The 12,687-nt window shown below is 37.2% G+C and overlaps 1 protein-coding gene across 3 annotated transcripts; it reads right to left on the bottom strand.

Annotated features, from left to right (window-relative positions):
* Positions 1-60: 60 nt before the first annotated feature.
* Positions 61-12,044, bottom strand: LOC140832503 (uncharacterized). Of its 3 annotated transcripts, XM_073196570.1 has the most exons (28): positions 11,625-12,044; positions 10,661-10,820; positions 10,332-10,424; positions 10,135-10,249; positions 9,875-10,034; positions 9,626-9,800; positions 9,170-9,304; positions 8,264-8,821; positions 7,832-8,126; positions 7,536-7,753; positions 7,383-7,451; positions 6,498-6,614; positions 6,166-6,408; positions 5,600-5,647; positions 5,372-5,506; positions 4,890-5,045; positions 4,726-4,788; positions 4,528-4,635; positions 4,363-4,446; positions 4,012-4,059; positions 3,247-3,321; positions 2,682-2,777; positions 2,529-2,609; positions 2,378-2,449; positions 1,964-2,008; positions 1,793-1,876; positions 877-980; positions 61-780 (listed from the first exon to the last, which is right to left on the bottom strand). In XM_073196570.1, the coding sequence occupies exons 1-28, from the start codon at positions 11,846-11,848 to the stop codon at positions 642-644; spliced, it is 3,900 nt and encodes a 1,299-aa protein (XP_073052671.1). In that variant the 5' UTR covers positions 11,849-12,044; the 3' UTR covers positions 61-641. The 3 variants fall into 3 exon arrangements, with proteins under 3 accessions (XP_073052671.1, XP_073052670.1, XP_073052668.1); XM_073196569.1 differs by having other exon boundaries at positions 7,536-8,126; positions 8,264-8,782; XM_073196567.1 differs by having other exon boundaries at positions 7,536-8,126.
* Between the last annotated feature and the right edge of the window lie 643 nt (positions 12,045-12,687).

The following is a 12,687-nucleotide window of genomic DNA, read 5'->3' on the forward strand; positions in this document are numbered from 1 at the left end:
CTATAACAAACAGAAAACACGAGGATCCAATGTAAGCCAAGTCATGTATGTGCACACACAAGCAAAAGGAAGATTTCTTTATGCTCCTTGGGTATTCATCGGACAGGCCACAAGCCATTCATCGTTTACAAAGACAAGCTACAGTTGGTCCTAAAATAAAGTTAAAAAAAAGCAGCAAGTTGCATCGTATCATTATTCATTACATTTACATGTCAAAAACATAAACTTTCAAGGACACGTGCTGCCAATTACTACTGGGATGTACACTGAAACAGTCGACGCGAAACATAAAATCAAAAACATTATTCTCTTTTTTTAAAAAACATTCGCAATAAGTCTCTTTACGACAAGAAAACTTAAGTCTACTATGGAATTTTCTTCACAGAAAGAAAAACAGTACTCTACATGTCTTGAAACTTTATCGATACAGTGGACTGTGGAACTGCTGGGAGGAAGTAATCACCCACTAAGTGTATCATGATTTTAGTCTTTGTTACGGAAAGCTGACACTAACTTACTCAACCAATGAATTGGCCAACTGGTTCAACAAAACTTCAAAATGAATCACCGCCTGTTTCAAGATTCTTTGGCAAATTAGTTCATCGCATTTCATAACGAGCGGGGCTAATTGGGAACAACAGTCAAGTTGTTGATTCCTTTGACATATCCGTCACTGCTTCCTTGCCTGAATTCCCATTTTCTACAGACTGGCTCTGAGTTGGTTTTGGTTGACTAGATGCTTGAGCATCTGATGCAATGCCAAGAACCACCAGCGAGGACCTGAAATGGGGAAAAAATTATCCATAGTCAATCCAACCTCACTATCAAAACACAAAATCAGCTGGATAAGCTGTGTGTGTGTGTGTGTGATAAAACCTTGGAAGTGAGGATCTTATGTGTGGTTGGTTTGCATGGGCAACCAAAGGAGACTTGAGAGCAGGTGTTCTGTTCAGCGCATTTTCAAGCTGCGCCGGAGGTAGCTGAAAAGATTAAGAAAAAAATTTCCGTCGTAAACAAATCCCACGGTAAGTCATCAAGATGATTTATTACTGCATAAAGAACGTTCCAGTGCAAAACCTCAAGAGAGCAATTATAAAGCGTTTGTTGCACACACAATATACAACCAGTTCCTAACCTTTTAGGAAGAATATCATGTGTAATGATGCAATCCAAATTTGCACCAGGTGAACATCTCATTCTCTTTGGCTTCATCCCATTGTCTGGGAAGAAATTATTGAATGATGTAACTCTAGAATTCTGAGAACAAGTTGTTGAAGTTTAAAAGCTCCTTTTCAAAATGTTCGGAGATCCTGACAATTTTTTTACTCCAATACTTAATTTTGTTTTTTTCGACATTGCCAATTCATTATCTAAAGAATTCTCAAAAACTGTAGGCACTTCTATAATGAACAAATGGAGAGCTTGTGCATTTAACAGATCTATAGTCCAACTAACCTTAGAAACAACTCATAGATTCCTAAGCTTATAAGAATTCTCTACTTAGATGATAAAAAGTGTATTAAAAATTTCAAACGGACTACAACTATTGCAATTCTTATTAGGTGAAACACTTTCAATGATCATAAGATAGGGTTCAGGGTGAAACACTTTCAATGATCATAAGATAGGGTTCAGCAGGGCGGCCATGTTTTTTTTTCACTGAAGAATGAGAATGCGGTAATTAAATACAAAGATTATGATTTAAATTGAACATGACCGGTCTAATTGACCACATAGTGATACTGGGAGGAGGAAATGACTAAAAATTGACAATTTAGAGTTTACGTTACACCTGAAGCAGCACACCAAAGGATTGTGGCTTTGTCAAAAGAGCACACTTCATGAATCCTACCCACAGTTTTGGGTATTTCCATATCTGAAATTTATGCATATCACATATAGTACCTAGCAGAATAGGAAACGTTTTTAATTTGCGATATGTGGCTGATAACTGATGAGGTACCTGCTTGCTAACAAGTCGAGAAAGAATCTCCATTATGAATTCTACCTGAAAAAGGTTATCCGCAAGAGTCAAAAGATTAACAAAAGGAGGTACGCTGGCATTATCTATTGACATAAAAGGAACGAGATGGATTCTCTACTGCTACAAGTATAGGCTACAGTAAAGTAATCTATTTGAGAAGGAATATCTTGACATCCTAAAATAAAACAAATTCTGACACGTGGATTCACGGTCTCTGTACACAAGGTATCATGAAAATAATAATATAAATGTTTGTGGAAATATTTTTCTCACTTGAACATGCATGTAACTGTATACTTGATTAACAGCATATAGACAATGGGCATCTAACAAGCACACCAAGTTGGAAAAACCATAACAGAATCAGGGTGCTAATAAATAGCTTGCACTTACCAGAGAAGGAAAAGCCCCTATGGCCTGCAGTACTGTCCGCATAAACAATAAGGGTAGAGGAATTTGCTCAACCTACAACGCAAATGTAATGTGATTTATCTCAACATGGTGAGCTAAAAGTTACAAGTCTCGAGTTTTTAAAGGTTATTACCAATTGATTCAAGACCTTGGCTAGAACTTGCTGAGAGAATATGTCTCGCTGCTCAAAACAAACGTTACAAGCATCTGTGACCTGCTTAAAAGGATATTTCCAGTTAATAAGTTGATCCATCATAATCAATTCATAAGTTAGAATGATCATTGCCTTCTTCAAAGGAATCCCATCCCTCTCAGGATCAATCCCATGGATGGCAATTAACGATTCAGCTGGAGTCAACACAGGACCAAAATTATTTAACCCCTGGACAAAACAATTTGAAAGCGAGTTTGTTTAGTAAAAGAATAACCAGACTGACCGTGAAGAAAAAAGTCATCAGTTTTCTAAAGGGGTGCTCACATGCATGTTATACAAACTGAAATTATGAAAGCTGAGTTAAAAAAATTGTACAAAAAATAGATGTGTGGGCATACCAATACATTTCTCAGAAAATTATTTTTATATAAGCTTTGGTTAATTCAATATGATTAAACAGATTCAAATTGCTCTATAAATAAAAAAAATGAGAGAAAAAATAAGATAGCTTTCGTTCATGAAAAGGAACTCCTAAGGGCTGCATAGAAACAATTACAATGTAAAGTCGAAATACAAGACTATCAAACATCCAAATACAAATGATATGTTCCACAAACAGTAAAGCCCTTTTTTGTGCTGTGCCGGTTGACTAGCAAATTTTTTTCCAAAAAATATGACCTGATACACAGTTGGATACCTGAATAACTCGAGAGAGAGCGACTTGAAACTTATCCAGTGGAGCATTCACAAGATATGGAAAAATCCGCACAACCTGACAAGGAAAGGAAAAGATTTGATAGTCATAAATGGAGATGACACCAAAGAAAGCATAAAAACTATCCTTACACCAGCAGAAAACAAAAAAAATTGAGCAAACATGGGAGGAAGATTTAATCAGTTTAAATCATTTTCAGCTCAAGCTTCATTTGCCACCATATGGTGAATCTAGTGAGACCAAAAGAGAAAGCAGCAGTGATGGAAGCAGAACATTTGAGAACACCCCGAACCCTTCGACCCATTGAGTATCACCACACTGTGTATAGATGAATAGAGAAAAGGAGAATAGAATGGCATACCTTAAAATATTTATATACATGACGATTACCGATGAAAAAATTATTAATGGTGTTCTATGGATCGCTGCCTCTAACAGTGTTAGCAACTAGAGCTTACACGACCATATCCCATTTATAAAGAACTTAATGGAAAAGCAGATAAAGTATTTATTTTCTATTAATTGAAATGGGCCAAGAGTACGATAATTTCATTAAGTAAGAGGGGACCCTTGGTAACTGCAGGCTGTAAGGACGGAAGAAAATCCCTCACAGGCAGAAATTGAAGCAAGATTTGTTAAATGGAGTAAGAACAGGTTAAAAAATATTTAGCAAGAGTAAATGCCGACGTCAAAAAGAAATTATTAACAAAGACAAATCCAAAATAGTCAGTGGAAAGGATTAAAAACCTCATTTTTAGGCAGGAAAGGCAGTATCGGAATAAGAATGTCTACATCCTGTAAAAAATCACAAGTTAAAATAGCTGTAACTTACAATTCAATTAAGTCTGATTTGACAATTAATACCAGAACATAAATAGATCATAATTTTCAACTTATAGATGCTGTATAGCACTGAAATAAAATAAAAAAACTAATTCTTCAGTGAAACATCATTTTGAAATAGACTCATTATTGGTTTAAGTAAATGATAGAAAGCATTGATACATGAAAGTTAAGTTGAAATTTTAAAGGAATAATCCAACATAGAAAAGACACAGAGGGTCGAATAGTTGTTAAAGTGAAAGATATAATGGCCACCTTAATTTTTGTATCATATAACCTTCGTATGGTAGCTAATAGCTCTGGAGAAGGAATTGTTCCATCGGTAAGTGTATGCACAGCCTGCATTTGTATACTTGATTACCAGCAAAATACAAACATTTCTACTCACACCAGTTGTGACAAGAATCTAAGAAAACAAACCTGCATCAAAAGTTCTTCGCTTCCAGATGGAAAGTCTGACATGATATCAAGGAGCTCATGGGATGAACCAATGGTTCGAACAAGCAATGGGAGTTGGTGATGAACTGTCTGTGCATCATACAGCTATTGTTAAAAACAATACATAAATTTGACCAGTGTTTCGCACTGTAGTAAAATATAATCATGACTGCATCAAACCTGCTTTGCCACCTCGGACATGCTTTTATAAACATCAAATATTTGACGAATAAGGGAGTGCTTCTGATAACAAGACAGAAAACTACCATGTCTCAGACCGAACAAGCAAATTATTTATAATGGAAAGTAAACGATATTTTAAAAAAACATGATAATAAGAACACCTTTGTGCAGAGGGCAAAAAATAGAGACATGCACCGTTGCACTTCAGCTACAGCAGAAGATTGGCCGCTTGCAGACGTAGCCACATGCTGAGTGTCAGCAGCAATGTTATTTATTTTCGCTCCCGTTGGTTGATTCTCACTTGATATCTTCTCATCCTAAATATAAAGGATACCAAATCACAAATTCCAAAAGTAAATGACTTTGCTTAGAAAGTCTCGCCAGAAAATTTGGATTCTCAGATTATAGGGGCAAGAATAGACTTTACTTTATAAAGCTAAATAATACTACGTTGATTTCATATGCTTTATGACGCCATCATGCCTCCTTTCTTTCTCTTTGCCCCCCAAAAAAGTTCAAGGAATAACGCTACTTTCTATTTCCCCGGTGTACGTTCTTTTACAAACTTTGCACACTGAGGCACTTGAATATAAGTTATGTAAACACTTAACTACTGATAAGACGTTAAATTTGAGATAGTTACCATCAGCAATTGCGTAACATCAGCCTCATTCGTAACAACTGTTTGATTGTCATTGGCAACTGACAGCAACATTTCCTTGGCAAAATCTTCAATTTTTTCAGATATGAATGATAAAGGATAAAGTTTATTGGCCACCTAAGTAGTTGAAACAACATAAATTGAGTTCGTAATAGTTGTTTTGGGGAAAAAAGCACTAGAAAGTAAAAGAGTGAGTAAATCATTTAGTACCAGACGTATTGCCTTCATGCGTACTTCTTCAAGGTGATGAACAGCACTCTATGAAAAAATCAAGGAAAAAAATCATATCACCCTCCAGTAAGGAAAGCAATCACACAAGAACTAAGAGGTCAGGGCAAGAATGTACAATACTACAATCCAAATAAATCCTTTAGGCTCCTAAAAAAACACATCTGGAAATCTGGAACACATTCAAGGGAGAGAATTAGGCTCGCAATAGTGTTCCGGAAAGGGGTTGGTGATTACAAAGTCAATGATCATGCAGACTCAACAAATGTTGCAAGCTACACTAAAATAGGTGATCCACGTACGCCTGGGCTAGTTTACCTATAAGGAAACCTCAAAACCATTTCATTGCTAGACAAAACATATGTTTCATATAGTTTCTTGATAATAATTCTTGAAGACCACCCTCAGCCAATTTTGACGAGCCAAAATCTAAAAAAGCAATCCTGGAGTCTGGACTTTGAAAATTAGAAAGTGCGGAGAAAATAGAGACTAGCATCTAGTCCCTTCAGGGGCAAATGTTGCATGGTGAAACATAGTAAGAAGAAAACCTTCAAAGCAATTTTGAGGGTAGCATCTCGGATTGGAGGTCTCAGTAAAATCAGGCTCCACACGATACTGAGGCCCTGGATAACTCGATCTCCACCATGTAACTCTTTATCATCTGCATTGCATCCAGGAGAACACAAGCACTCCAACAATTTAAAAATTGAATTTGGTAAATAAGGAACTTCCCCAAGCAATCTATTTAGAGATTTGTCAGAAGCAGGAAAAGAATCCCTTAGCGTTTCTGACTGCATGAAAAACAGGACAATATTATAAGAGTGCAATACCCCATGCATTTATAAGGAACAAACCAGGACACAAGAGACATGATATTTACCACGTGGAGAAGAAAAGTTTCATAAACAGATGTAGCGGTTGTAGAAGAAAAAAAGTCACGGTCTTCTTCTGCCTCACCAAATAGCCTGTAGAGGACGTGCAATGTTATCTCGTGCCCCTGGAAACATGCATAAATCATCCGCACAGTAGAATACCATAAAGCAAAAAAGAACTGCAAATCCACTAAAAATAGATGAATTCAATTTCATACGCATCACTATACTAAACCAGTCTCATAAGATCTCCAATAATCACATATTAACTCAACTAGGTGAGAACATATATAAATTAGTAATATGCTACATGTGGATCCTAATTCAGGAAAGACCACTCAAAAGTGTTGTAAACTACAATTAGCTACAAAAACAACCACAAGATGATGCTTTGCAGAAGGAAAAAAGTCATGGAGTAACTACCCAATTTTTTTTAAAAAAAAAGTCATACAAACATTACATGCATCGAAACATTAATTTTAGCGATGTCTCACACTTCTAATAGCTTTAAATATTAGATGATGTAGTCATTCCCCATAATCTATGACCAAGCCAAGAGGCAAAGTACTTATTCCAAGTCTCAATGTCTCTCATTTAGGAAAGTGTCATTGCCACTAGGCTAAGGTTCATACAAAGAAAGATGTGAGGGTGCATTCTTACATGTCACACATCTCAAAGACTCAAACAGCTCATATTTTTTACAAATGAGGTCATCCAATGAAGAGAAAATGAAACAAATTGGCTGCATTATTGATAAGCACATGGAAGTGACGAAGTTGACAAGAACTTACCATAAAAGCAAGAATAGTTTTCAATTCAGTTAAATAAAGATTGAAAAGATAATGTGATTTCTTGGATCCAGAAAAAAACAAATTGTACTCAATTCAAGTTACCTCATGTTTTGCATAGTCTGAAAATATATGCATCTTTAGCGACTTCCATGGATCCAACTCTGAAGGAAACTGCATCAAACAAAATCCTGGTAACAAAACCTCAGTGAAAACAACATCACAAGATTCAGACACACTTATGTAGCGGGGGTTTACCTCAATTCCTGAGTGTGCAAGAATAGAAACACGCAGTTGCCATCCTCCAGCAGCTGTAACTTGCTTATAAGCATCAATAATGTGCAAAAAAGCAAGCTCTTGTAGCTGATCCTTCTGTTCATCAACAAGGGCAATGACAGGTGCTGTTATCTTGGGGAAAACCAACTGTGCGATCATCCCGAGAGAAGTTGGCGTTGAGGAATTGATGCTAGTTGAATCTGTTATAGCCACTTTAGGGCTAAGCTCCTCGGACCTATCAGTTGACAAAGATTGAGCCAATTCTACAGGAGAATTACCAAAATTAGTGGCTTTGTCATTATTAGCATCCTCTAAATTGGTAGAATTTGATAAAAGAGCGGTTAAATTTTCATCAATTCTGCCATCCTGAGTGGACAAAGAAAGACCGGGTATTTCTTCCTCCTGAAGTTTGGCATCGGTGACTTCAGATTTTATGGCAGAATTACCAGTATGAATTCCAGATGGAATATCTTCACCAGAACCAGATTCACCAGTAGATACTGATGCTTGTTCGTCATATGCAACATTTCCGTCACCCACAGTAGCCTGTGTTACCTCTTCTTCTTGAGCATGCTACAGAAGCAATCAGGTTAATGCACTGACAAACAAGCATTTGAATGCAAACCAACTTATAGAAGGAACAACACATGCTACTCTACACATAATTTACAAAGGGAATGAGTAAGCAAATCGGATTAGATGAAACTTGCCTCAAGCTCTCTTAAACCTGAATGATGATGAGATCCAGTTTTATCTTCTTTCAGTTGGGAAGAGCTTGGATGTGAAAGTATTTCTGTCAATAACAAGGACAAATTTTTTATATGGGCATCATGTTCAACACCAGGAGGAGGACCTATATCCAGAAGTGGGACTTCATCTCCTTCAGATTTAGGGTATATGGGAGGAAGATTACGGATGTTAGCCATAACTACGTCAGCTAGCAAGTCAGCTGATATGCTTGAAATGAGAATCTCCAAAGATGCTGCTGCCTTTTCACCCTGAGCAACCAATGCACTAAACATAGCAACAAGCTGTGGAACTGGTCCGCTCTCTGCAGCTGTATGGGATGATGCTCGCCCAACTGAAGGGACATTGACCTGATTCCCTTTTGGATCATGGACTGATCCGTCTATAATGCCAACTGTTGATTTTACACGTTTTGCAGGCATATTATCCTGAGTAAAATCTGAACCATCATGCAATCCGGGTCTTTTCCTCCCTGCATAACTCTGTTCGATGGCAAGTGCTCCGTCAGAAGATTTACCATCCTGAAAGAACTTGAGAGATTACTTGCATGTGTTTCCTTTCATCATAAATTACCAAAGTAGATGGATAAATGAAAAGAGGAATGCATGTAGAAGGATGTTAATAAGGTATGATCAATGGCAAGAGGGGAGAGGCTAACGCCTCCAATCCTCCTCCCAGGGGAAGGGTGTAGTTCTCCTTAACAGGAAAGATTGTCTCATCACTCTTATTTTCCTCCTTTGCCAACATTTTCACCAAAGAGTAAGGGTCATGCCCCTCCCCCCCCCCCCTCTAAATACCAATGCACACTCCACACAAACCCCCTCACACCCCCCAAACAACACAAACTTTTAATATAAATAAACTAATACCTCATGAGTCTGAGAAATATGTGAATCATCTTTCAGGTCTATTGTTCCATTATTCTCACGCATTAGGTTCCATTCTTGTTCAGATGATTTTCCAAGTTCCATTTCGCTGAGTGCACTAAGAAGACGGTCCCGCCACTAAATAAAAAAAGAAAAGATCGAGTATCAAATCCAAAATCATGCCGGAAATTCCAAGAGCTAAAAGATCACATGGTCAAAATCAATGTGAAATTACACCATCTTAAATAATAGGACTAGAAAACAATTCTCTTGGGCTGATAATGAGTAGAAAAAAGAAAAAGACATTTCAACAACAGCTTCATGATGACAAAATGTCGGGCAAACGCAACACAAGGATTGTCACTGGGAAGATTGAGGAGATAAAATTGGTTTCTAAGAAAGCACATGTCCTATATGAAACACAAATACTAAAACCCAACCCCATAAAATAATATATACCGGAACAGCACCAGGGTGTGTACAATTCAAACAACATTCAAAAGCATTCTTCAAAGCATGACGCGACCCAGAAATGTGAAAGTCTTCGCTAGCAGAGACTGAAGGAGCCAAACCGAGTAAAACTGGTAATATTCGACCATAAAAGGCTGGCCTTTTCCTTGCAACTGTTGAAAGACTGAAACAACAGAACCAAAATGAAAAAACAAAATAAAATAATAACAGTTAGAAAGAGAGACATAGAGCACTGACCTTTTGATCAGTACGATAATCATTAGATTACTAACTGATTTCACAGCGGGGAGTCTCAGTTGATCAAGCAGTTTACCCACACTTTTACTTGCTTCAAGCGACAGATCTCCAACATTAAGTATAGGATGGCCTCCACGAAGCCACGAGACATTGAATTCCTCTACCAAAAAAATTAAGTTCAAATATGCATTTGAATGTATAATCTACATCCAGGTAACGCACCAAAACTTTACACTTACACAAATTAGAAACCAATTTACCTTCAGAAACTTGATCAGAGGAAGGTTCCAAAGAACCATTAGGGTCAGGTGAGTAAAGTAAAACAACTGATTCGACAAACTTCAATGCGGGCAACCTTCTCCCATCACTTCCCACCTTAGTGTATCGTTCAGCAGTTAGAAGATCCTCATAAACTTGCACATTCAAATAAATTATCATGTAATAATGCCACACTTACCTTAAACGCCAATGAGTATATCTCATCTCTTAACTTTAGTACATATTCCCAAGATGATTTAAGTGATTCATCAAACTCACTTGAGTACAAGCCCTGGTTATTACATATAAAAAAAAGGAAGAAAAAAATATCAATCACAAACTGATTCACACCTAGAACAAATAATAAAGTATTCATTAACATAGACAAGAAGCAAGAGAATATAACAAGTCCTATTTTCATGAAGGGCCAAAACAAAGGATTTAATAGAGCTTAGCACGTCCAAATGATAATCATCTAGTCCTATCACTGTCACATTAGAATATGAAGAACATAAAACATAAACCAACCTGGATCACAACTTTGATGAGAGTACACCGAAATATATCAATGGCACATGTGATAGCCTGGCGAGCAACAGCAGGTGCTTCATCCTTCAGAATATTTATCAGTGCCGGTACAATTTCAGGCAATAACTCTGAGTGCTTCAATCCAATTTGGCCAACTATCCTGCATTGATTGAAAACAATATGTAGACATGACTGTACAATGTAATCTCAATTCTAGTCCTCTTTAGCATTTTGATTCGGAAAGTAAAAGATTCAACCTCAAGATGAACCCATTTAATCCAGCAAGCTTAGTTCAAATCAGATTGGAACAGCTGAATAAAAGTGCTTGCTTGTACAATTAGGGGGAATATTTGTGTAGTATCCACACACTGAACCGATATTTCGAAAATTATTGCAACCACAGGTAAATTTCGAAGTCAATGTTTTTCCCATCAAGAAGCATAATTTGCTTGCAGAAGCCTAGCCTAGGTACATCATACTGCGACTAAAATTTAAAATAAATTAGACGCGGCGGGAAATGAATTGAAGCTGTTCATGAACAGCAACCCTTACTGTCGCAAAACCTTACGGAAACCTAATATTCTTGCAGGATTTATAGCCGGATAATTAAAGAATGTAGTGATTGAGGTTCACGTCAAGAAAGCTTGGATCGAACACAAAATTTAATTTCATCTACGGGAGAGCCCAAACATGGTGAAGCTAATTAGAAGGCAGCTGTAAAACGTGTAGTATAAAAGTTTCAATTTGATAACATGCAGTCAGTTAAGAGGGAAATTTTTTATCGCCGGAAGACACTAAAGGTTGATATTTGGCCTGTAAGTTTTTCGTAAACAAATGGGAAATATTGCTTTCAGCAATTTAATCTTGGCCTGCAAAACTCACACACACATGGGAAACATTTGCTTTAGCAATTTACTCTTCTTAATTGAGCTATTCCACATAATTGGATTACAGAAGCGCATACTCAGTGATGGATTTCCGAACGGGGCTGAAACTATTAGAAAGGAGGTCAAGGAGAGGGTAGAGGAATTCCTCAAACAAAACAGAGTCCGCGCCACACAGCTCCTCTCGGAGCCGCCGCAGCTGGTTGAGCTTCGATGCAATGTCCCCGGAACCGCCGTACTTTACTGAATTTATTCGACCCGAAATCTTCGCTCGCGAAATCGAACCCGTCCTTTTGCCCACCATTGCAGCTGGCCACGAAAGGAAAGTAATTCAACAGTTTTCAAGACCTACGGGCAGAGATATATTGCTTCCATGGTGTTCACACGGAGGTCACCCCGGAGAGGAACAGGGGAAACGGTGACCGTTTCTCGGAGGTGTCAACTGAAAATTAGCAGCGTCGGAGTTCGGTTCGTTTGGTCGGCGATTCATTCTTTGAGGGGCCCAAAATCCAAGTAAACCAATTCATAAATTGATCAAGAAAATTCATTATTGGGCCCAATTGGTAATTCATTTACAGATTTGGGCCTAACGAGTTGGGCGGGTTTGATACCATCTAAAAAACTATATCGAAAAAGAAATAGAAAATTCATTCGGGCTATTATTATATTTTAATATAAACATGAGAAATATTATTAAGTCATATCATGTGACATGTAAGCCATGGATATAAACTATTCGGTTAATTTACACACCAAATATGCCTTGAAATTAATGAGTTTTATGAAATAATTTTTTGAAAACATAAGTATGATCTCTCATTCGAGTTGAAATAGATGTTTGGGTGAGAACGATAATGTTTTGATTGAGATATAACAGACTGCATACAAGCTGAGAGGATTTTTCCGTTTAGGCGAAGGAGGAAATCCCTGGTGTCGCTCGAGTTGAAGGGCGGAGTTACATGATTGTCGCCGATGGATTTGAAAATTGGTAAGTTCTGAGGAGAGAATTGTTCAAATGCTTAGAATATTTATTTGTAGCTAAAAAATTAGTTTGGATGATATTTTTAGTTTTATTTGATATTAAAAATTGGACAAAATGAGTACCATAATTTTTTTTTTTCATTTTTATCATAGCCAATAAAT

The sequence above is a fragment of the Primulina eburnea genome, chromosome 5 (assembly GCF_022965805.1).
Source record: "Primulina eburnea isolate SZY01 chromosome 5, ASM2296580v1, whole genome shotgun sequence".
Taxonomy (NCBI): domain Eukaryota; kingdom Viridiplantae; phylum Streptophyta; class Magnoliopsida; order Lamiales; family Gesneriaceae; genus Primulina; species Primulina eburnea.

What these genes read in the sequence shown, in the direction of transcription:
- LOC140832503 (XM_073196567.1), bottom strand. Translation starts at nt 11,848, where the DNA reads ATGGTGGGCAAAAGGACGGGTTCGATTTCGCGAGCGAAGATTTCGGGT. An exon ending in GTTCGGAAATCCATCACTGA is followed by an intron (nt 10,821 to 11,624) that starts GTATGCGCTTCT and finishes CAATCAATGCAG; the next exon opens with GATAGTTGGCCAAATTGGAT. An exon ending in CACACCCTGGTGCTGTTCCG is followed by an intron (nt 9,305 to 9,625) that starts GTATATATTATT and finishes TTTTTTATTTAG; the next exon opens with TGGCGGGACCGTCTTCTTAG.